Genomic DNA, 24,369 nt, shown 5'->3' on the forward strand with positions numbered 1-24,369 from the left:
GACATGTAAATTTTTTAAGAATACATTTTAATTGAATGTGTATGAAATGTCAGAAAAAATACATAAATTATTACTGTCCAATTTATAAATTTCTTGTTGAAATATTTAAACTTGTTTAAGAACTTGATATGCATAGAGCTACCTCTAGGGGCTGTTTGGTAGCAGGATTTAGGCTGGATTTGAGGCGGATTTGAGCGAAATCAAGCCAAACGGTCTAAAATGCAAAACCAAATCTCACGGCAAACGAAATCCTCCGTAGACGAAAAAATCCGCCGATTTGCTCTAAATCCGGGATTTCCGAAATCCTGTATTTTGTAGGATTTACGAAATCCATGGTACTAGAGGAAGAATCCGCTCAATAAATCTTGCTATGTAGACAAACAGTCACATGAGATTTAAGAGGATTTATCATGAATGTTACCAAACAGTTTTCAGGATTTAAGCCTCTCAAGATTTCCGAAATCCGGATTTAGAGGATTTAGGAAATCCTACTTAAATCAAATCCAGAATGATACCAAACAGTCCCCTAGAGTCCGCATAGAATAGTTTCTAAGAGGATTGTGATAATCATCTGATTTACTAAGTATACACTATAAACACTATACAAATAATTACAGTATCCCGTCCGGACTACGCGCGTAAGAATTTCCCGTTCGATGGAGTGCGAACTCTGCGTTAAGGAGTAGGGTTTGGAGTTCACTCCTGTAATTCGCTTTCGTGGGTCGGAGGCCTGCTACTTCCGTTCATAGTTTTCTGCGCCGCTGTGCTGCCGCTGCGCTATTAAGATGATGGTCGCCGATCAAAGTCCCAGTCGAGAAGCCCGGGAAGAGTCTAAGGAGGAAGGGCAGGAAGAAACTGGTGCGGAAATAAGAGGCGAAGAACCGGAGGAAGAGGAAAATGGACAGTCTCCTTCGCATCTCCCTTTCGCCCCTTCATCACAGGTGATACTTATAAAATTCCAGCAACCTCCTGCATATAATTCATCATTTTCCCCTATTATTGGTAACCGTTTTGTAATCTTATGGCATTTGTTTAAGATCATAGAAACTTTATTACTTCAGGTGTTCTGAAAGTGGCATTGCTTTCATAATTTATTTGTTGTTTTCATTCGTAGATCGACCAACTCTACCCCTAGGTCTCTGGTTCAGTGACTGCCCCCCTCATGCATGCCACTTCCATGTTCCCATTCGCTATTAAAATCCACAATTTCGAGCCTCTCTGTTATACAGTCGATGATCCTTATTATGATGTTGACATAAACTTACTAGAAAGTTATTGAGGATAGATGATCGTAAATGTGTGGTTGAAGCAAAACATGTTTCAGAATTCGAATTTTAGGCGAGACCTGAATCGAAACTGACCTTGGGTCTGAGTATGAGCTCAAATTCATACTTGAAGGTGTACTAAAATTTTGTCATTTAAGCCTAGCATTGAACGACAATGTGAATTTAATGCTGAATCTATACTTTAGTCAGAATCAGAGTCTGAATCTAATTGTGATCTTAAATACGAACAACTCATACCTGTTGAAGCCATTACTTCTCTTGAATACCTAACTTAACTCCTGTGTCTTTTGCATGAACTTCAGCATGTTGCTGACTTTGTTTTGGTTTCAGATTTATCAAATTTCTAACTTATGTCAGGGCGTAAGCTGAGTTGCATAAATACCTTGGCAGGCTTTCCTAATGGCTTTCTTTGTGAAAGCTTGAATCCTAGATGCATAGTGCAATCTTAACTCATTGATTCTAAATTTAGAATGGTCCAGCTATTTAGCCTTAAACTATAAGGTTTAGGCTTAGTTTGGGACGGCTTTCTTACTGCTTCGTAAAGCAGCTTTTTAGTACAAAAATAAAAAATTTGTACTAGAAAGCTGCTTTAAAAAGCAATAAAAAAGTCGTCCCAAACGAAGCCTTAGTTTTCTTTAAAAAGCAATAAAAAAGTCGTCCCAAACGAATCCTTAGTTTTCTTTAGAAAGGTTGTTTGCCATGTATGCTCACCATTAAGCAAAGTCACTTGACTACCATGATTTCAAAATTCTTTTTGTTATCACCTTGTTTCTCTATATTCTTAATTTCATTTACAACTTTCTTATTTGCTAATGTAGGATGTGGATACTTCTCAATGTATTGTATTTGGCATCTAGTTTGGTCGTTTAAGAATTCCAAAGAATTAATAATCCATTGAATTAAATTTTTTTTTTCTTTCATATTTTGAATTTTTTTTAATCATAAGATCTTTGATGCCAAAAAAATTTATTGACCTTGTGTAATATATGTTATTTTTCATCTTAATTGTACTGATATTTTTGCAGTTATCTGATACGACAACGGTGGATCCCAGCTATATCATTTCTCTAATAAGGAAGCTTTTACCAAATAACACAAGGACTCAAAAACAATGTCAAAATGCTACTTGCAATTTGTATCCTGTTGAAACATCAAAGGAGTGTCCTTTGGAAGAGAACATGGTGGGAGAATCTAATTACATGAAGAAAGTAGGAGACACGGAAGCTATTAATAATTCTGTCCCCCATAATATTGTAAATGATAGTGAGGGTTCGACTAATGATCACTTTGTTGATTGGACATATTCCTCTGCTTCCACATATAATGGGATGGGACCTGATTCTAGAAATGACGACACTGGTTCTGATGATAATGCATGGGAAGACTCCGGATGCATTATCTGGGATCTCTCTGCGAGCCGAGCTCATGCAGGATTCATGGTATTTGATTTTTTTAATCCTAAATGATTTCTGTATTCACTTTTTCCTTTCATCATGATAATTTAAAACACTCGTTGCATAGCAATTTTGATTTGTAAGCTTAGTAATCTTTTCAAAAATATTATATGGAATGATACATAATTTGTTCTCCTATTTTGATACTCAGAAGGTCTTTAGATTTTGCTTGTTTAGTTTTATTATTACTGTCAATTACTTATTAAACCTGGAAGACCATTCTTGCTATCAAATGATCATGCCATTGACTCAATCTTTGAGTCTTCAAATCATAACTAATTATATTTATTGACATTGATTTTGTAAATGATAAATCAAACTTTTTTATTTCCTAATTATTTCAATTAAATCTTTTTATACCCACATGTATTAGAATTACTTGTCCTTATGAGCATTGGATCAGAGCAAATTGCATGTTATATTTTTTTCTCTTTAAACTAGCAGCTCAATTTGCTGTTCACTACGTACATAGAAGTGGTCAAAATCAGGGAGGGAGGAGAAGATAAGAGAGAATCTCGGGAGAAAAAGAGAATTTAGTTGAATTGAAATTGTAATTGATTAGTTAAAGTACAAGCACTTAAGCCCTATTTATAAAAATATATTGTTACAATTTTAAATTCAATCTATATTAATCCATATTGACATAGCTCTAAAAATCCTACCATCTGATTTAAAATAAAGATAATGTTAAAAATTAAATACTTTAATGCTGAAATAAAATCAAAAAAATTATTTACAATGATAATCTAGCAGTTTTCTAGAATAATCTTGATACGTATTTTGCAACTGCTACAACTGGTCGTGTAAGATCAAATTCATTCATCTTATTATTGATCATTATGACTTAAACCTATCATATGTACCAATTTTGAACATCATTTTACCATACATTAGATCAATAAAGAAATTCTATATAATTTGAGATTTGTGATTTTGGTAATATAGAGCCTTTCAAATGATCAGCAATCTAACTCATTAGTTCCTCATATTTTTTAGCTCAGATTCCACAATCTTGATTGATGAAATACATGGGGAGAATTGCAACTTCTTTAAGTGGGTTTCTTTGTATGATCTAATGGTCTTTATATTGAATATAAGTTTGATAGATGATTATATCCTGAAGGAGACTGATACAACTGTAACAATCGGTAGTTTTATATGCTCAATGAAATTCAGTAGTGTGATCGTGGAATTCACTATCATAATCTACTAGATAATGACAATGTTTTGAATCACAATAATTTATATTATCGGTTTCTTTTTGTAAAAATTAAAAGAACATAGGAATTATAATTGAATGATTGCTAGCACTTGTAATATAGTTCTTTTTATGATAATAAAGATGAAAATGTGAATGTTCATATGAGTGAAAGGCTTTGCTTCTATCAAGCTACAGGTAGTCAAGATGGTATCTCTAACCGTAAACGAGATAGTTTAAGCATATGGGGTGTGGCTTTTGTAAATATGAATATAAATAGTAAAACCAAAAGAGATCTCGAAGGAATGAATGACAATGGATGATTGCTTGAATTGTTTGAAAATTTGCACAATGACGTTGATGTTGTCCTTTATTTTAATTTAATATTCATATGCATGAGTGTCTATTCCTAATTGAGATACTTTCTTTTAAGATATTTATATGCAACATGCAAATTCTGCTGTTCATTAAATGCCTTGGTTATTATTGGAGCAATTATATGGATCAATTTTATAACTGTCTTATGATTAGCCAACAATGCAGTGTCCTATAATGATGAATTTATTTAATTTATTGTTCAGGTCAACAATTTCATGCTTGAAGTGCTTCTAGCAAGTCTCCATTCCTCAAAATCTCCTCGAATCACGGTTAGTTACCGAGACTGCTAAGTACATTAAACATAACAAATCATCAATCTAGATATCTGTGTATTTCAAAAAGAGTTACATTGATCTCATCTTTAAAATTCTACTTAATTTAAATACTTATTTATTTATTTTTTTCCTTATACAAAATCATTTGCGCAGAACCACATATCCTTTCCTTCCTGTACTAAAGATACCTTCCTACAGAGCAGATCTTAAAGTTGAGTGATATGATGGGGTCAAGTCAGGTTAAGCGTTTATAGGTTTTTTGAAAATAGTAGATATCTCGGTTTGATGCTTTTCCGTCACTTAGCTGTTAGTGTGCCTTCATCGTCAAACTTAGTTAAAAGTAATGTTGAAGTCATGTAAGAAAGTAGTTCCTTCTGTGGTTAAGCCTGAACTTTCATTTTATCTTGAAATTTCAGCAATTTCAAGATTGTGAGTATCTTTTAGGTTTTATTATTTTAAAAACAAGCAATACTGGAGGATAATCATTCGAGGAGCTAGGTATTGAGCATTCCATTTAATTATGGTTCTCTGGTTACTACTCCTCGAAAGAAAGCTTTCAGAAGTACTCGTAAAGGCAAGATATGGTTTTAAATGCTTGTCATCCTTTTGCCAAATTTTGTTTTCAGCTTTTTCATCATCATTATTAGACTTGTCACAACTATTCATGCCAACTAAATTGGAATAAGAAAATTTAATCATAGACAAATTCGTTTTAAGTAATGATGAAGATCTTCATTTTTATATTTGTTGGAAATGATAAGCAAATAAATGATAAGTTCAAGTTTAATTAATTTCTGTTTTATTTTATTTGGCAATATATCAATCTTAGGTATTTTTGGCATACTTATGATGAATGCCTAGAAGAATGAGATGACATTTTCTATTAATTTGATCCTCTATTACTAGGTTGGTTTATGTGCTTTGGCATGGAGTTGGGCTAATTGGATGGTGGTATATCTAGGTAGGTGCTTTAGTTTTCCACATGAAGCTGTATTCACTATGTTATTAATGGACATGAGAATTCTCAGTGAGGCTTTATGTATATAGGTTTTTGAATGAAGACTTATGGGATAATTAATGATCTTTACGAAGCTAATTATAAACCTTTCCATACGTGAAAGCCTCTTACAGGCATTGGTTTTCGCTTTGCATTTGCCTTGATTCTAATTTCTATGGAATTTAAGCGCATGCAGTGATTTAACGCTAATTGCAATTTGGCAATATACTTCACCTCAGCTTTGGGAGTTGTAGATTTCTCGGTTATGTTTAAAATATCACTATTTTCAAATTTTGGGATATAACTGGTTACGGGTATGCTATTAGATTGAAACCAAGACTTGAATTTTGGATTTACTGAAATTGAACTGGGCTGATATTTGTGCCAACTGTTTTTACTTAGGGATGAGAAATCCATAAATAGATGTATGAGAAGTATATTATATTTCATATTTTTTCTTTCAAAATTGTGTGTGTTTGTTGGATGTAGGATTCCTTAATGTTTGATGTGAGTACGAGATACGACTTATAGGTTAATATGGTTATGCTGGCACAAGGCTTGGATTATATTTAACTTATGTTAAAAAAGGTAGGGGTAGACCTAAAAAGACTTGGTTAGAAAATATTAGGAATGACCTTTCTTTATTAGATTTAAACGAGAATTTGACTTTTAATAGGACACAATGGAGAAAAAGGATTCATGTAATGAATCCGACCCCACGTAGTGGGATAAAGGCTTAAGGCTTGATGGTGTTGTTGTTGTTGTTGTTGTTGTGGTGGTGTAAGGGTATTGATTTTGGTCAAATATGTTACTTGGATGATTCGAGTAGATTTGTAAAAGCTTGCCTTTCAATTGATAGAAGATTACCTAGATTTCAACTCTATGGAGCAGAGTTCAAATGAGTATAGTGGGGTTGATGTATCACATCAACTGGATTAAAAAAATGAAGCTAAAGGTTCAATTGCAAAAACCTAAGAAGGTTCTAAACCAAGAGCTCAATCATGGCCCATCACCCATTACCCATTACTAGAGCCCTCTCAAGAATAAATAATTAAGTTGGAGTTATATTTAAATTTTAATTTAGCATAAAAAAGTTTGACTTTCATCTCAGGGAACATGTGTGGGGTAGCTTAATGGAGATAAGATGAATTTATGAAGGTGGTTGACACCTTCTTCAAATAATTACCTCCTACTCTCTTTCCCCTAAAAAATTCTCTTAATTTTGAGTTATGATAATTATTGTAACTCTATAATAACACTAGTATGCAAGGAGAAATTTTAGAGTTTGAATGATAAAAAAAACTTTTGAGAAAGTTATTATCTTTGTGTTAGAGCTTGGTGGTATACCTTGACTAAGCTTAATAAGATTTTGATGCGCTTTTGAAGTAAAAACATCAAATAAAAGAGAAGAAAAGCATAGGGACACAAAGATAAGCTTAATAAGATTTTGATGCGCCTTGGAAGTAAAAACATCAAATAAAAGAGAAGAAAAACATAGGAACACTAAGATAGGGACTAGTATTTTATTAATACTTCAACAGTAATGAAAGATATAAGTGATCTACTATTTGAGAGGTAGATCAGCTCTCCCAATCAACCTTGACGCCACTAGGAAGCCCTCAAAGAGAAGAACTATAACAAAACCAAAACCCATTCATAGCATACCCTAAACCTTAGTCAACTCCCCCTTAAATAACTCTAGAACATAATAGCATAAATAGAACATACCTAAACAATTAAACATGATTTAGGAAGCCTTCATAAATAATTAAACATGATATAGAAAACCTTTCCTAAACAAATAAACCCTTCCTAAATAGCGTAATACAATTAGGAAATCTTCCTAATCAATTAAACAACTTTTCCTTGATTCCTCCTCCTCACATAATCACATAATGAATAATAGCTTCCCTGGATCTCACAAGGTGGGCCTTCCCTGATGTATCAGATTTTATCTTTAATGCTTATTGTTTCTCTACTTAAATATTCTTTTTGAACATCTCTAACATTTTCTCCTACACTCTAGCCATCTCTCAAGACCATCCATCCATAATTTAGGCCATTAAAAGCAGCCTCAACCCCACTTGGAAGCCCTGGATTTAAATTATGCTACCTTGCATCTAGTATTGTTCCCCAATCCTTCATAAGCACTTAAACCTTATAAAACCAGACCAAAACCTCCTGATCATAACTTTATGCCCTAAACTAACCCTCCATATTTATTTCCCTCCATCTAACCTTCATCAAACTTCCCTAATGAGTTAAATGAAATCAGCCCAAACCAAGCTAGTCTTGCATTTCCCTCTACAATACCCCACTCAAACGCATCACCATTCAACCAGAAACCCTAGATCACTTCTCTGCATACTAAAATAATCATTTGTAATTATTTTTAACCACGACTCTCATCATAAATCCTCCCACCATCATCATATTGCCTTCCTTCGAAGCCTATAAGATTGTGACGTATAAATAGCAATACGTAGAACGAATGATTAGAAGGTGAGATAAGGCGCATGTTAATCTTGGATGACAATAGCTTTTTTTTTGCAAGAGTTTTACTTTGAACATCCACTTTAAAGGTCAAAAGCAATACCACTCAACCATGTGGTTGGCTTCGGCACACAAGAGAAGAAAACCAAGATAAAAATTCATTCCAATTTTGCAAGAAGGTCTATGTTATTATGGTTGAAGCACATAAGTAGTCATCTAACTACAAAAAACTTAAAAAATCATGCCAAAGTTGACTTTAAGGGATTGAGTTATTGTGGAGTGACCAAACACTTCAAAATATTTAAAGAATTACATTAAAAACTGAAGCAACCTAAGTTCTTAAACCAAGTAGGAGAACACTAGGAATGCAAATTATGATACTTCCTTTTAATATCACATAAGCAAGCACAAATGATGGAAATTAAGAGAGAGAGAGAGAGAGAGAGAGAGAGAGAGAGAGAGAGAGAGAGAGAGATGGATCGAGAGAGGGAGGGAGGGAGGGAGAGAGAGAGAGAGACTTAGAAAATAGTTAGGAAGACACGCAAAAACCTAAGCAACTAAATTAAAATACCCTTAGAACAATCATGTATGGTCACCTTACATGCAAATCACAAAATTGAAGAAGGTGTTCAAAGGAAAGAACAAACCAGAGATCCACCACAGAAACTATGATCCAACACATGCCAATGCTCCTCCGACAAATATTAATAGTACAGGGCACAACATACCTTACAACTAACAATATTTAGAGAAGACAAATACGTGTGGAAGGAAAATTGTGGAGTGAAGAACTAGAAAGAAGAATGAGAAGAAAAAATAGGATTGGGAAGAAGATAGCTCTCAAGCTAGGAAGAAACCCTCAGGTTTGAATTTGTTTTCATCAACAACAACCCTCCCAACAACAATTCAACCCCTATATATATATAGGAGAAAGAAGGGAAATAATATTTAATAGATCACATAAATGTGCCACCAAACTAACTAATAGAAAATATTCAAGATAACCCTCATAATGAGAAGTTAAAACACTTATCATAAGAATCAACAAAGGGGAAACTGAACAACCAGTAGCAGGGAAACCGAGAGCCAGCAGGCAGCCAACAACAGGGAAATCAAGAGTCAACAGGAAGCTAAAAACAGGGGAACCGAGAGCTAGCAGATAGGGAAATTAAGAGCTAGCAGGGAAAAAAGCCACATGAGAGAGAGAACTAAAAATACAAGTGGAAAGCTAATGGAGTGAACCTACCTAAGAGCATCAAACCCAAGCATGTTCACAAGTTGTTTTTCATCATAGGGCAATACACAAAAAAAAAAAAAAAAAAAAAAAAAAAAAAAAAAAAAAAAAAAAAAAAAAAAAAAAAAAAAACATAGAGTACAAAATTTAGGGAAAAAAGCAAAAAATAATAATTTTTTGACTGCATCAAATCTTCTTTAGTGGAAGAATCTCATCTCTTGATGAGAATGCCTCAGTACCATGCTGATAGATATCAGGATGACCAATCTGCAACTCCTCGGCTTTAATCCAAGAACAGTCAGTCAAGGGACGTCCACTCAATTTAACCAAGAATTGTCAGTACACTCTATGTATTGTCTGGGTAGTACGAATATCCAAAACATCATCAATAAGATCATCACTGGTATGAACTGTAACAATAAGGGGCTAGGTCTCTATATCTATAGAATCAGTCAGTTCTCCCTCATATGTAGTAAGATTGGCAACATTTAACATATGAGAAGTTCCAACAGAAGGTGGAAGATGCAATAGATAAACATTTGTTCCCAATCTTTGTCGTACTCGGAAAGGACCAAATTTCTTTCAGCTTAATTTGCCAAATGTATCAATAGAAAAGCGCTTCGTCGAAAGTAAGCCTAACTAAATCTCCTTCTTGAAAATAACACTCTCTCCGGTGTTTGTTCGTCGTTGTTTTGTATTTAGCATTTTCCATGCAGAGTTTTTTCAGGACTTGATATTGGACTGATTGAATATGATCAATAATTTTTGTAGCTTCAACACTAATTCTACCAGGCATGGATAATGAAGTTCAGTTTAAGATGTGGGGAATAGATTCACCATAAATAATTTCAAATGGGATTTTTCTAGTGGACCGGTCAAGAGAATTGTTATAAGCAAATTCGGTTTGGGGTAAAATCAAATCCCACTGAGAATGTCTTTCTCCAACAAGACACCCAAACAAATATTGCAAACTTCTATTTGCTACTTCAATAAGTCCATCAATTTGTGGATGATTTGCACCGCTAATTTGGAGTAGTTCTCAGTTTTGACCAAAGTGTTCTCCAAGAATGACTTAAGAATCTAGTGTCCCTATCAGAGGTAAAATTAGAGGTGTGCCATGCAGTCTCACATTTTCTTTAAAAAATAAATCAACAACATGTGATGCATCAGAGGTTTTTTTATAAGGGATGAAATATGCCATTTTTTCTAAATCGATCAATGACAACAAACACAATCAAATTTTTGGATTATTATAGGTAATCCTAAAATGAAGTCCACAGTGGTATCTTCTCAAGGATTGTTTGGAATTGGGAGTGGAGTGTATAAACTAGTGTTTTTAGTTGTTCCTTTGAACAATTGACATGTTTTACATACTTTGTTATATGTTTTTGCATGTGGGGCCAATAATATCATTATTCAACTAATGCTTTAGTCTTTCCTTGACCAAAATATCCTTCTAATTCTCCACTATGAAGTTCTTGGATGAGTTTTTCATGTATAAAGCTTTGGGTTATTGATATGTCGGGTCCCCAGGAATCGACTCAACCTCAGCCGGCCCAGGTGGGGAAGGCACTTGTATACAGGGGGAGGGTCAAACCGCCTCCTTCCTACACCGCCTAAGGGAGGGGCCCACGCCCAATTTGTTTGGATTTAATTAATGAAAAAGATTTGATATCTTTTGAATTAGTTAAATACTATCTTATATTAGGAAAGTAGATTTAATTAATTAAAAAGATTTGATATCTTTTGAATTAATTAAATACTATATTATATTAGGAAGTTTTTAAGAAGGTGGAGAGGGCTATTTAAAGGGCATGAAGGGGTTAGGTCTAGGCATGCTTTGGTTATTGTCTTCTTGTAGTCTCTTTAGGGGCGTTTTGGGCTCTATAATCTTGTCTAGAGATTTGGGAGAGACGATCCTCCTCTCGAATAGAGGATCAATTGTATATTTTCTTCTAGCTTATTTTGCTTTTAGTATTTAATCAAGTTATTTTATTTTCTTGGTTGTTTCATCTCCGATCTTGGGTATTCTCGTTGTTTTTTCCAATTTCACATTAGGGTTGCTTGCGAACTCAAGTAGATCCGATAGGATTACTTGCAAACTCAAGTACTTCCTATCAAATTTGTATCAGAGCAAGTCATGGGACCTATGGAGGGCTGATTTCGGCAAATTTTAGCGGTGAATATTTGCCCGAAAAAAAGGGGGCTTGCTGTTTTTGGAGTTTCAAATCCATAATTTGTGATTTTACAAACTCTAGATTGCGATGGCGGCCAAAAAGGTGGATACTCTGGAAGAAAAGCTTGAAGGGGAGATGAATCAAATCAAAATGACGGTGGAGGAAAGGATTTCCTCCATGGAAGAACAAGTCGCCAATCTCCAAGACATGATGAAGAAGATGTTAGAAATTCAAAACCAAATGGCGGCGTCCGTGGCAAAAGGAGGGGAAGGAAAATAGTACGAATTCAGAAATTTGTAGGAGGAAGATGAGGTGGAAATCATGGAAGGAGAAAGAAGAAGACCCCATCTAGAGCCTGTCCAGAGGGATGAAAGAGGGGGTGGATATGGGGAACGCCAGGAGGGATACTATGGTTGCCGAGGTGCTGATTTTGAAGACAGAGGGCGGGGGGGGATTTCGAAGGGGGTTTGGGCTATGACAGAGCAAGGGAAGACCGAGAAACATGGGGTGCACCTAGCAATTGGGAGAGGGGAAACTATGGAAGATTCTGGGGCAATGGGGGCGACTAGAAGGTGGTTGGAAGTTGAAGATGCCCATATTTGAAGAAGAAGATGTGTATGGGTGAATTTACAAGGTGGAGCGATACTTCGTCGTGAATGGGCTAACGGAGGAGGAGAAACTGACCGCAGCCGGATTATGCTTGGAAGGAAAAGTCCTGTCGTGGTATCAATGGAGAGATCAGAGGAGGCCTATCAGGAATTGGAGGGAATTCAAAGACTGCATGATAGAATGCTTCCAAACCGACCGGGGAGGAGATTTCTATGTGCAGTTCTTTGCTCTGACGCAGGAGGGATCAATAGCAGACTACCAGGAGCAGTTTGAGTACCTAGCTAGCAGGGTGGAGCGACTCTCAGATACAATATTAGAGGGAAATTTAATGAAAGGGTTAAAGGCGGAGATCCGAGCAACAGTGAAGGTTTTGATGCCCCGTGACTTGGGGGAGGCCATGAAGTTGGCCCAACTGGTGGAAAATCAGAGGAATTTGGATAGGGGAGCCAAGAGTAGCAACACCGGGGGCACTTATAGGATGACGACCACTTATCTAGCACCTAAAGGTCTTGTAACAGGAGGGAGTCGAGAGGCCACCAAGGAGAAGACATGAGGAGGAAGCGGGGGAAATTTCAAGCGGCTGACGGAGAAAGAGACGCAAGAGAAGAGGGCTAAGGGGTTGTGCTTCAGGTGCGATGAAAAGTACATGCTAGGGCATCAGTGCAAGGACCGAATTCTTCAGGTTCTCACCGTCTGTGATGACGAGGAAACTGAGGAGGAGACAGAGGAGGAAATGTAGGAGAATCTACAATTGGGATATGGCTGAGGTTTCCCTGAACTCAATGGTATGATTCACTACGAATCACAACATAAAGGTGAAGGGAGAGATAGAGGACAGGGAGGTTGTGGTGCTGATTGATAGTGGGGCTACTCACAATTTCATTTTCACCCAAGTCATCGACCAACTGGAAGTGAGATTGGTGGACACTGGCTGTTGCGGAGTAATGATGGGTACAAGGAAGGTGGAGAAAGGCCAAGGGATTTGCAGAGGAGTGCGACTGACGATCCAGGAGATACAGGTGAGGGAAGACTTTCTTCCACTAGAGCTTGGGAGCACAGACGTCATCCTGGGAATGAAATGGCTGCAAACTTTGGGAGACACCAAAGTGAATTGAGGAGCGTTCACGATGGAGTTGACGGTGGAAGGAAGGAAGGTAGTGATTAAGGGAGATGCGGGGCTTTCCAAATCCCTGATCTTTCTTAAAACAATGGTGAGGGACATCCAGTTGGCAGGCGAAGGGTATTTGGTGGAGTTGCATAGTTTGGAGGGAGCGAGATTAGAGGAGGGAGGAGACATACCCCTCTCCATTCAGCCATTGATTCAGCAGTTCCAAGAGGTGTTTCAGCCACCTCAAGGATTGCCACCGCAGAGAGAGCAGGAGCATGCCATAATGTTGAAGGAGGGAGTGGGGCACCCATCAGTGTCCGGCCTTATCATTATCCTTAGTTCCAGAAGGATGAAATATAAAGGTTGATTAGAGAGATGTTGGAGGTAGAGATCATCAGACCCAGCGTCATTCCTTTTTCTAGCCCCATTCTATTGTTAAAAAGGAAGGATGACAACTGGCGTTTCTGTGTGGACTACAGAGCACTTAACAAGGAAACTATACCTGACAAGTTTCTTATACCAGTCATTGACGAGATGTTAGATGAATTGAGTGGGACCGTGATCTTCAGCAAGATAGACTTGAAATCGGGTTACCATCAGATCCAAATGAAGGAGGATGTACCAAAGACGGTCTTTAGAACTCATGAAGGACATTATGAGTTCCTGGTGATGCCCTTTGGCCTCTCCAATGCTCCCGCTACTTTCCAGGCCCTTATAAATAGGTTTTCAAACCTTATCTCAGACGATTTGTACTGGTATTCTTTGACGACGTCCTGGTCTACAATAGGACAGAAGAGGAGCATTGAGAGCATTTGAAGAGGGTGTTAGAAGTACTACAGGAGCACCAGCTGTGGGCTAATTTGAAGAAATGCTGCTTTGCATAAACCAGTGTAGAGTACTTGGGCCATGTGGTATCAAACGAAGGAGTGACAACAGATCAATCCAAAATTGAAGCATTTCTAAAGTGGTCAGTGCCGGAAAATTTGAAGGAGTTGAGAGGATTCCTAGGACTGACGGGTAACTACAGGAGGTTCTTTAAGGGGTACAGCTCCATAGCATGACCACTCACTGAATATTTGAAGAAGGATGGATTCCTATGGAGGGTAGCGGCCACATCAGCATTTGAGAGCTTGAAGAAGGCGATGACTACGGTGTCGGTCCTAGCCTTGCCAGATTTCACTCAGACCTTCATTGTGGAGACAGATGCTTCCGGGTACGGGCTGGGTGCAGTACTGATGCAGAGTCGTAGACCCACTTGAGCCGAGTATTGACTGCTAGAGCTCGACTGAAATCAGTTTACGAGAGAGAATTAATGGCCATCGTTGTGTCCATCCAGAAGTGATGGCCCTACTTTCTTGGGAGGCATTTCATTGTCAGGACTGATTAGCGAAGCTTGAAATACCTGTTGGACAACGGATGGTGACGGAAGAACATCAAAGGTGGTTGTCCAAGTTGTTAGGATACGATTTTGAGATTCAGTATAGACTAGGAGTAGAGAACAAGGCGGCAGACGCTTTGTCTAGATGTATGGGGGAGCTGCAGACGGTGGTGCTATCCGTTCCTTTGATGCTTGACTGGGAGGCCATCAGGGAAGAAAGTACTAGAAATGAAGAATTAGGAAAGATCAGGTTAGAATTGCTGAAAGAGGAGGGTAGCCATCCAAGGTACTCATTAGAGGGAGATAGACTGCTGTACCAGGAAAGATTTGTGATGCCCCGTACCTCGATCCACATCCCAAATTTTCTCCAGGAATTTTATGGAAGCGCAGTTGGGGGCCATTCATGAGTGCAGAAGACCTACAAGAGACTAGCGGCCGAGCTTTATTAGAAGGGATGCATAGAGATGTAGAGGAGATGGTGGCAAGGTGTGAGATCTGTCAGAGGAACAAATATTTGGCTATGTCGCCAGGGGGATTACTACAGTCGTTGGCGTTACCAGGACTAGTATGGGAGGAGATATCCATGGATTTCATAGATGGGATGCCCCGTTCAGAAGGCTTCACAGTGATCTTGGTGGTGGTGGATAGATTGAGCGAGTATGCTCATTTCATCCCCCTCCTACATCCTTACACTGCGATGACAGTGGCTTCAACATTCATTAGAGAAGTGGTCAGATTGCATGGGATAGCAAAAGCGATTGTGCCAGACAGAGATAAGGTGTTTCTCAGTCATTTTTGGAGGGAGTTGTTCAGGTTACAGGGGACAATTATGAAGAGAAGCCCCGCTTACCACCCACAGACAGATAGCCAAACGGAGGTGATCAATAGGAGCCTGGAGACATACCTGAGATGCTTTGTGTCAGAGACACCCAAGTTATGGGCCATGTGGCTATCTTGGATAAAGTACTGGTACAACACATCTTTTCATTCTGCTTCACAGATGACCCCATTCAAGGTGTTGTACGGATGGGATCCTCCACATGTGATGCACTTTGGGAGTAGCAGTACCCCAATGTCGTCAGTAGAGGAGTACTTAAAGGAGAGGGATCGAGTATTAGAGGAGTTAAAGAGGCATTTACTGAGAGCTTAACAAATTATGAAGAAACAAACAGATGGGCATAGGAAGGACATCCAATTTGAAGTAGGGGAGAGGGTGTTCCTGAAGCTCCGACCGTATAGACAAAAGACAGTCGCCAACAGGAGGAACGAAAAGCTGACTCTAAGGTATTTTGGGCCTTATGAAGTGCTGGAGAAGATTGGAGCACTAGCATATCGATTGAAATTACCACCAACATCAACTATACATCCGGTTTTTCATGTTTTGCAGTTGAGGAAGGCCATTGGTGACTACACAGCCAGTCCTGAGCTACTAGTAACACTTAATGAGGATTTAGAGGTGACTCTGGAACCCTTAGAGCTGGAAGGGGTTCGCCAAAACAAAGATGGAACTAAGGAGGTGTTGATCAAATGGAAGAACCTCCCGGATTACGAGGCCACGTGGGAGCCATATGAGAGGATAAAACAACAGTTCCCTTATTTTTACCTTGAGGACAAGGTGATTCTTTGGGAGGGCGGTATTGATATGTCGGTTCCCCAGGAATCGACACAACCTCAGCCGGCCCAGGTGATGCCGGTACTTATATACAGGAGGCGGGTCAAACCGCCTCCTTCCTACACCGCCTAAGGGAGGGGTCCATGCCCAATTTGTTTAGATTTAATTAATTAAAAAGATTTGATATCTTTTGAATTAATTAAATACTATCTCATATTCGGGAAGTTGATTTAATTAATTAAAAAGATTTGATATCTTTTAAATTAATTAAATACTATCTTGTATTAGGAAAGTGAATTTAATTAATTAAAAAGATTTGATATCTTTTGAATAAATTAAATACTATCTTATATTAGGAAGTTTTTAAGGAGGTGGAGAGGGCTATTTAAAGGGCATGAAGGGCTTAGGGTTAGGGATGCTTAAGTTATTGTCTTCTTGTAGTCTCTTTGGTGTTTTGGGCTCTAGACTCTTGTCTAGAGATTTGGGAGAGACGATCCTCCTCTCGAATAGAGGATCAATTGTATCTTTTCTTCTAGCTTATTTTGCTTTGAGTATTTAATCAAGTTCTATTATTTTCTTGGTTGTTTCATCTCCGATCTTGGGTATTCTCACTGTTTTTACCAATTTCGCATTAGGGTTGCTTGCGAACTCAAGTAGATCCGATAGGATTACTTGCGAACTCAATTACTTCCTATCATTTATACAGAGTCTAGTTCGCTTAAACAGAAACCCTTGTTCAATGGTAAATTAAGCAGTGAGGTTAATTTCAGAAGTGCAACTTGATTCCCAAATGGTTTTAAAGTTTGGGTCTGTGTCATAGCTATCTTTCAAAGAATTTAGTGAAACCAATGTTTAGTGAAGTGTTATCAAGAAGCGGGCTCATCTGCTTAAGGCATCAATGATTTTATTCACAACTCCAGCTTTGTGTTTAAGTTGAAATGTGTATTCTTGTAAGAAAGATATACACTTAGCATGTCTTCGATTCAAATTTTTTTGAGATCCTAAATATCATAGTGCTTTGTGATGAAAATTTAGCACAAATTCCCTTTCAAAAAGATAACGTCTACAGAATTTTAGGGTTTGGACAATTGCATAGAACTCAACATCATAGGTCGGGATCAGGTATCATTAAGTTTTTTGCTAAAGAAAGTAGCAGGTCGACCCTCTTGACTGAGGACAACTCTTATGCCTACATGGGATACATCATTGTCAACTTCAAAAATCTTATCAAAATCAAGTAACCTAAGAACATGTGCTTGACTCATTTCTGTTTTAATTAGATGAAAGGCTTTTTTAGCTTCAAGTTTCTTTTTTAAGACAATCAATGATGGGCGAAATCAAAGTACTAAAAATTTTCATGAATCTTCGACAAAAAGAGGCTAATCTATGAAATCCTTTAACTTCACTAATAATTTTCAGAGTCAGCCAACTTTGGATTGCTTTAATTTTAATGGGGTTCACTTTAATACCATCAGCAGAGACAATGTATCCAAGGAAAGTCAATCTATGAGTCAAGCACTTTTTAAAGTTGATGTATAAGTTTTGTTCTCTTAAAGTTTGGAGGATTTGTTTCACATGTTCAAGATGATCATTAGGACAAGTGTTTTAAATCAGGATGCCATCAAATTAAACTACAATAAATTTTTCAATCAAGGGATGTAAGATATGATTCATGGTTCACATAAACGTGCTAGGAGCATTTGATAGGCTAAAGGGCATGACTAGCTATTCTTAAAGTCCTTCCTTGATTTTAAAGGATGTTTTCCACTCATCACCAGGTCGTATTTGGATTTGATTATATCCACTTCACAAATAAATCTTAGAAAAAAATTTAGCACCACTAAGCATGTCAAGCATGTAGTCAAGTCTTGGGATAGGAAACCTATACTTGATTGTTATCTTATTTATAGCTCGACTGTCAACACACATCCTCCATGTTCCATCTTTTTTGGGTGTTAGCAGGGTTGGGACGACACATAGACTCATGCTTTCTTTGATTAACCATTTAGTTAAGAGTTTAATTACTTATTTGCAGAGTTCTTCTTGTTCAGTAAGACTCATACGATAGTGAGGCAAGTGGGGTAAATTGGCTCTAGGTACGAGATCAATATGATGTTGAATATCTCTTAGAGGAGGTAAGGAATCAAGTAAATCTTCAAGATTTTTGTCTTCATATTCGTTGATCAGAGGTTGAATTTCTTCAAGATTTTTTTTGTTTACTTCCGTCTCTTTTCCTACCACTAGATATATCACTTTAGAGTTTTTGAGTTCATTTGTATTGAGAAGCAATTCAAGAGTGGGTGTCTTTTAGGTTGTTTGGACAACTTTGGTTGGAGAATCAGAAATATTCTTTTTGGGGATATAGGTTGAACTCTTTGTTGTAATGGGTTAGGGTGTAAGTATTTTTTCCCCTATTGTGAATAACCTTATGTTCATATTGCCAAGTTTGACCTAGTAGAATATGACATATGTCGAGTGACATGATGTCACGTAATATTTGGTCTTTATAAAATTTTTCAATTGTAAGATTGACAAGGCATTGTTGGGTGATTGGTACCTCTCCTCCTTCCTTAAACTATGATATCTTGTAAGGCTTGACAAGGGTTTTGGTTTTAATTTAGGTTTTCCCACCATGAGTTGTGACATAAAATTTTCTGAACTTCCACTATCAATCATGAGGGTACATAGTTTTCCTCTTACAGTACAAGTGGTTTGAAAGATATTTTGTCTATGCCATTTATCTCCAGCATTTAAATTGGTGGTCAAAACCCTACGAATAACTAAATAATGATCTCCTTGGCCACCTTCAACATCAATTGATTCCATCTCTTCCTCGTTTCTTTCTTCAGACTCATCTTTCTCTGAATTTTCATGATTTTCCTCTCATTCATCCTAGTTGGTTCTAGGATGACCATACAAGAAACATTCATAACATGGTCCAATTGGTTTTTCTCCGATCACTCCTTTTCCCTTTTAATTAACTTGAGTTTTATTAGGTTTCGTTCGTGGATTTAGATTTGAAGATGTCAATCCCATGACTGCTTGTGAATTTTGAGCTTTTCTTTCTTGAGATTGCTTAGGTTTCAATGAATCAATTTTTTTATTGTTATTTCTTTGCTGTTCTTTTTCAATTTTTAATGCCATGTGATAGGCCTCATCGAATTTGGTTACATGATGAAGGTTCAATTGATCTTGAATTGACCATTTAAATCCATTAATATATTGAGTTATATTTCGTTCCTTAGTTTCATGTAGATCATTTTGAGATTGTAGTTTATAAAAATCTTCAGTGTACTCTTCAATGGGCCTGGTTCCTTGGCAAATATTATTGTATTCTTGGAATAAGGTTCAAGAATAGTCATAAGGTAAAAATTTTCCCCGCATTTTTTTCTTTCATTCTATCACAAGTTTGAATTTTCTCTTTGCCTCTTCTTACTCTGTTATTTTGAAGATTTTTTCACCAAGTTAACGCACGACCAGTTAATTTTAAGCTAGCAAACCTAATTTTTTTGTTTTCAAGGATTTTTTTCCATTAAAAAATTGATCCATTTTTTCTACCAATTTAAGGAATTGCTTAGGTTGCAATTTGCCTTCAAATTCATTGACCTCTATTTTAATTCCTTGATCCCATTGTCTAATGTTTCTATTTTGGTTTCGTGGAACTTTAATTTTACTTTCATTATTTAGGGCATGAGCGTTGTTTAGATTTAGGTCTGTCATGGTATTAGCCATTTTTTTCATTTGTTGTTGTAGGTTAGCCATTTGTTGTCAATCTGCTTTTTGATTGTTTTGGTTATTCTCTCTTTTTTTTTTAATTTTTTTTATTTATTTTTTATAAGGGAAAGGAAGATGGACCAACTATCTAATGCTCTGATACTAAATTGATACAACCTAAGTTATTAAACTAAGTAGGAGAACACTAGGAATGCAAATTATGACACTTGTTTTCAATATCATATAAACAAGCACAAATGATGGAAAATAAGAAGGAAATAAAGCTTAGAAAATTGTTAGGAAGACACAAGAAACCAAACAACTAAATTAAAGTACCCTTAGAATAACCATGTATGGTCACCTCACATAAAAGGTGCTCAAAGGAAAGGGCAAAGTAGAGATCCACCATAGGCCAACGCTCCTTCGGCAAATACTAATAGAACATGGCACAACACATCTTACAACTCGTAATATTTAGAGAAGAAAGATACATGTGGAAAGAAAACCGTGGAGAAAAGAAGTAGAAAGAAGATCGAGAAGAAAAAAATAAGATTAGGAAGAAGATAACTCTCAAGTTAGGAAGAAACCCTCAGGTTTGAATTTGTTTTCACCAATAACAACCTTCCCAACAGTAATTCTCCTTATATATATGAGAAAGAAGGGAAATAACATTTAATAGATCGCATAAATGTGCCATCAAAACAACCAATAGAAAACATTCAAGACAACCCTCGTAATGAGAAGTCAGAACACTCAACATAGTAATCTAGAAAACATTCAAGATAACCCTCGTAATGAGAAGTCAGAACGCTCAACATAGTAATCAACAAAGGGGAAATTGAGCAGCCAACAATAGGGAAACTGAGAGCCAACAAGTAGCTATCAGCATGGAAATCGGGAACAAACAGGGAAACCGAGAGCCAGTTGGGAAACTGCTAGTCAGTGGGAAAATGAGGAGTCTGAGAGATAGAACTTAAAACACAAGTGGAAAGCTAATGGAGTGAACCTATCTAAGAGCACCAAACCCAAGCATAATCACGGGTTGTTTTCCATCTTAGGACAATACAAAAATAAAAAACATAGAGTCCAAAATTACATAGTGTCCAAAACATAGGAAAAAAAAAACATAAATGATTATTTTTTGACTGCATAAAAAATTAATATTAAACATGCAACTTTTGCTGGTTACAACAATGCTTATCAAACATTTTGAAAATATTGGCCACTATGTGCATGCTATTTGTAGATAAGAGGGTTTCAAAAGATGAGATATCTTGTAAGGTGATAATTTAGAAATAATGAATAAAATCTATGAAAAAAGAAAGTTATTGGGATAAACAAAACAATGATTGAGTGCAAATATGTAATTTTGGTAAATATCAAATTGATAATTATCGATGAATATCCAATACTAGTGTGATACAATGAATGTAAATCATGCAAAATAAATAAAAATTTATAGGTATAATTCCACAAATTAAAAAAAGTTTGCTTTTGTTAAATCCCACTGTCCCTTGACCCATGATCCTACAGCCAGGATGAAAATCCGTGGGAGGCTCACATGGATCACGTCGATCTCCTTCCGTATTCGGGTGGCTGATTTCAGAAGGATTATATTAGGGAAATTATGCAAGATTCTATAGATATTTGTTTATTTATTATGATATGCTATATAAATCTATAAATAGGGATAATTTTGTGTAATAATATTAAGCATTTTTCTCTCTCTAATCCTCTAAATTTAACATGGTTTTAGAGAGAGAGAGAGAGAGAGAGAGAGAGAGATCGAGCGGCCTTCATCTCTTGTCAGAATTCTAAGGGCGCTTCTTGTGTATAGTGGGGACGAGACATTGTCATCTTCAATTCATAGGATATACGAATCGAAAGAGCGAGAGATCAAGCGGGGTTCCTTCTTCCTTGTGTGTGCGAAGATCGAGCAAGAGAGGCGTGCGACCATAAGCTCCTATGCGTACGGTTTGGAGGGACTTGGCGTATGTGAGCGAAACTCCTACGTCCACGTGAGAAAGGGAGACGAACGCCTTTGTTCATTCGTGTTTGGAATAACTCGGTTAAGGAAGAGCGCTACTAACGTTCGCATACGAACGTCTGGAAGCAGAATTGGGAGGCTGTGAGTGGGAATCCTTCTGCGTCCACATGAGAAAGTGAGACAAATACCTCTGATTTGTTTGTGTTATTAACATGAGTAGAGAAAAGCGCGATTGACATTTGCGTGCAAACGTCTGGGAGTAAAACTGGGCTGTGAGTAGGACCCTGAACCCAAAATTTCTTGCATCCTCCGAATTTGCTTCAAATCTTGCCCGCATGGACGCCGTCACTAGCTCCCACCATGTTGGTGATGCCATCGTAGACCATTCCGGTGGGTCTTTCACCGACACATCCAACCCCACATGGTATAACTTATGACAAGCACCACCGGTCTTCATTACCGGAATTTTGAGGAATACTGGGCCTTCCACAAGTTTCCAAAGTTCTATTACAATCCAAAAATCCCAATAAGCCAAGAATTGCAATGATCTAAGGTCAAATTACAGTCCGATTAGGAGAGAGCGATTGTAGAATGTTAGCATCAATTTTGCCCAGCTTAGAAACATTGGCTCGGATGAATTATTTAGTTGATGATCGTATATAGGTATGAATGTAATTATCTAATTTCCTATAGAAATATCAATGAATCTTCACATACATGACTTTCTCACTACTGTACAAAATACCTATGATATCAAATATAATTATTGCACATTATTACATCGCCAATAATAGCTTCATGCATAAGCCTTGGCGATATAGAAAGAGATGACTTCAAGACATTGATGTCAGTTCATGCCATTAACTTAGATTTGATTCATTAAACTTTGGATACATATCAATTTTTTTTTTGATGCATCATCCCAATTTGTTGTATAATTTTATATGATCCTACTTTTTAAGTATTTAATTTTTATTTTTCATGGAGAAAGTTTTTTAGGATTTAAATGAGCCATTATCTTTTTGCCTTGTTGAATTTAATATATATTTGCTCACGTCTGCAATAGACAATTTTTTCACAGTTAAAAACAAGTTTCCAACAAAAATTTTCTTTTAAAAAAATCATGAGTAAAAGATAATGCTATAGGATATGATGCAAGCAGGAGTAATGAAGAATACTACCTTACATGCTTGTAATGCATATGTACTAAAGATGGGGGAAAAAGATGAAGAAAGCTAAAATTTATATTTAGATTCTATGAAGTTTTTTTTTTTGGATAGGTGGCAAAACACATTGAAAGTTTTGATTCAAATGGGACATATATTACGTATATCATATGGACGACTTCAATAAAAGCAATCCAAATAGTTCAATGATTAGCCTTTTTGAATTGTATGCTTTTGGATTCTACCAAATCAATTGAGTTTTTAGGTTCAAGTTTTCGTTAAGGCAGGTGTCATTAATATATGTAATTCGACTTTCTCATTATAATTAAATTTGTAAATTAAGAAACAAAGAACCAAACATAAAATTGATATTAATTTGGTTATTTGTCATCAGTTAAAATTAGTAGGCAAGTCGCTCGGAGTTACATTATTAATTTTCTCAATTGATTCAACAATTTTGACCGGTCCGTTTCACAGTCAAGATAGATTTAGTTTCTAACTAATCTTTAGGAGCACGAGTGATCTCAAATTAAATTTCATATTCAAATTTTATCTCTTGCACAATTTCAGGTTTGAGTTCATTGAATATGTTCTAGACTTCTTGTCTAAACTTTGATACATATTCTTGTAATTGTTTTGGCGCAAACTTAGATGTATGATTATTCTATAAATGTAATATTTTTTTTATTTAACTCATCATTTAAAGAATATCCATGAAACAAATTTTTTAAATATGATTAAAATTGACTTTACATGATATTGGTGTTTATGCGTGTTCAACAAGTTTTAGATCAGATGCATACTATTTTTTGTTGGGAATGCTAAACTGAGGTATAGAGTCCTAATAGGCACAATGCTATAATATTTTTCAAATTTTGAAACTTTGTAGCACACATCATCTAATATATTTTGAGAATACTAGCTTAATTTTTGTTCAAGATCTTTAATGAAGCAAATATTGATGACGTTATAACTTATAGGAAAAAATTTTTTGTTACAAAATATTCAAACCTAGGTAAACATTGAATCATAGCATAGTCACCGTGTTAAAAGTCTTGAATTGATTATTTAATTGATCTTTGTAATTCAAGAATGACAAATATTTTTCTTTAATTTTTTTTTATATCGGCCCAAAATTTGAGCAGTTCTTATTAATTTTGCTTTAATATGTTGAACTCTTTGAAATTCAAACATTTTATACATTCTAAAATATTTCTTTAAATTATCAAACCAATATGGAAATTCCAATATATTACATCTCTTATCAAATATAGAAATATAATTCTTAATTTAGTAATAATTA

General features: G+C 36.3%; 1 protein-coding gene across 1 annotated transcript in view; it reads left to right on the forward strand.

The window, feature by feature from the left end:
• The first annotated feature begins 606 nt into the window (after positions 1 to 606).
• Positions 607 to 24,369, forward strand: part of LOC110098383 (protein saal1) — an 81,575-nt gene continuing 57,812 nt past the window's right edge. Inside the window, exons 1-3 of the mRNA XM_020825203.2 lie at positions 607 to 941; positions 2,312 to 2,725; positions 4,520 to 4,585. Of these exons, the coding sequence (XP_020680862.2) occupies positions 786 to 941; positions 2,312 to 2,725; positions 4,520 to 4,585 (636 nt within the window). The 5' untranslated portion in view covers positions 607 to 785. The remainder of the gene's footprint in view (positions 942 to 2,311; positions 2,726 to 4,519; positions 4,586 to 24,369) is intronic.

Source organism: Dendrobium catenatum, unplaced genomic scaffold, assembly GCF_001605985.2.
Source record: "Dendrobium catenatum unplaced genomic scaffold, ASM160598v2 fragScaff_scaffold_1284, whole genome shotgun sequence".
NCBI lineage: Eukaryota > Viridiplantae > Streptophyta > Magnoliopsida > Asparagales > Orchidaceae > Dendrobium > Dendrobium catenatum.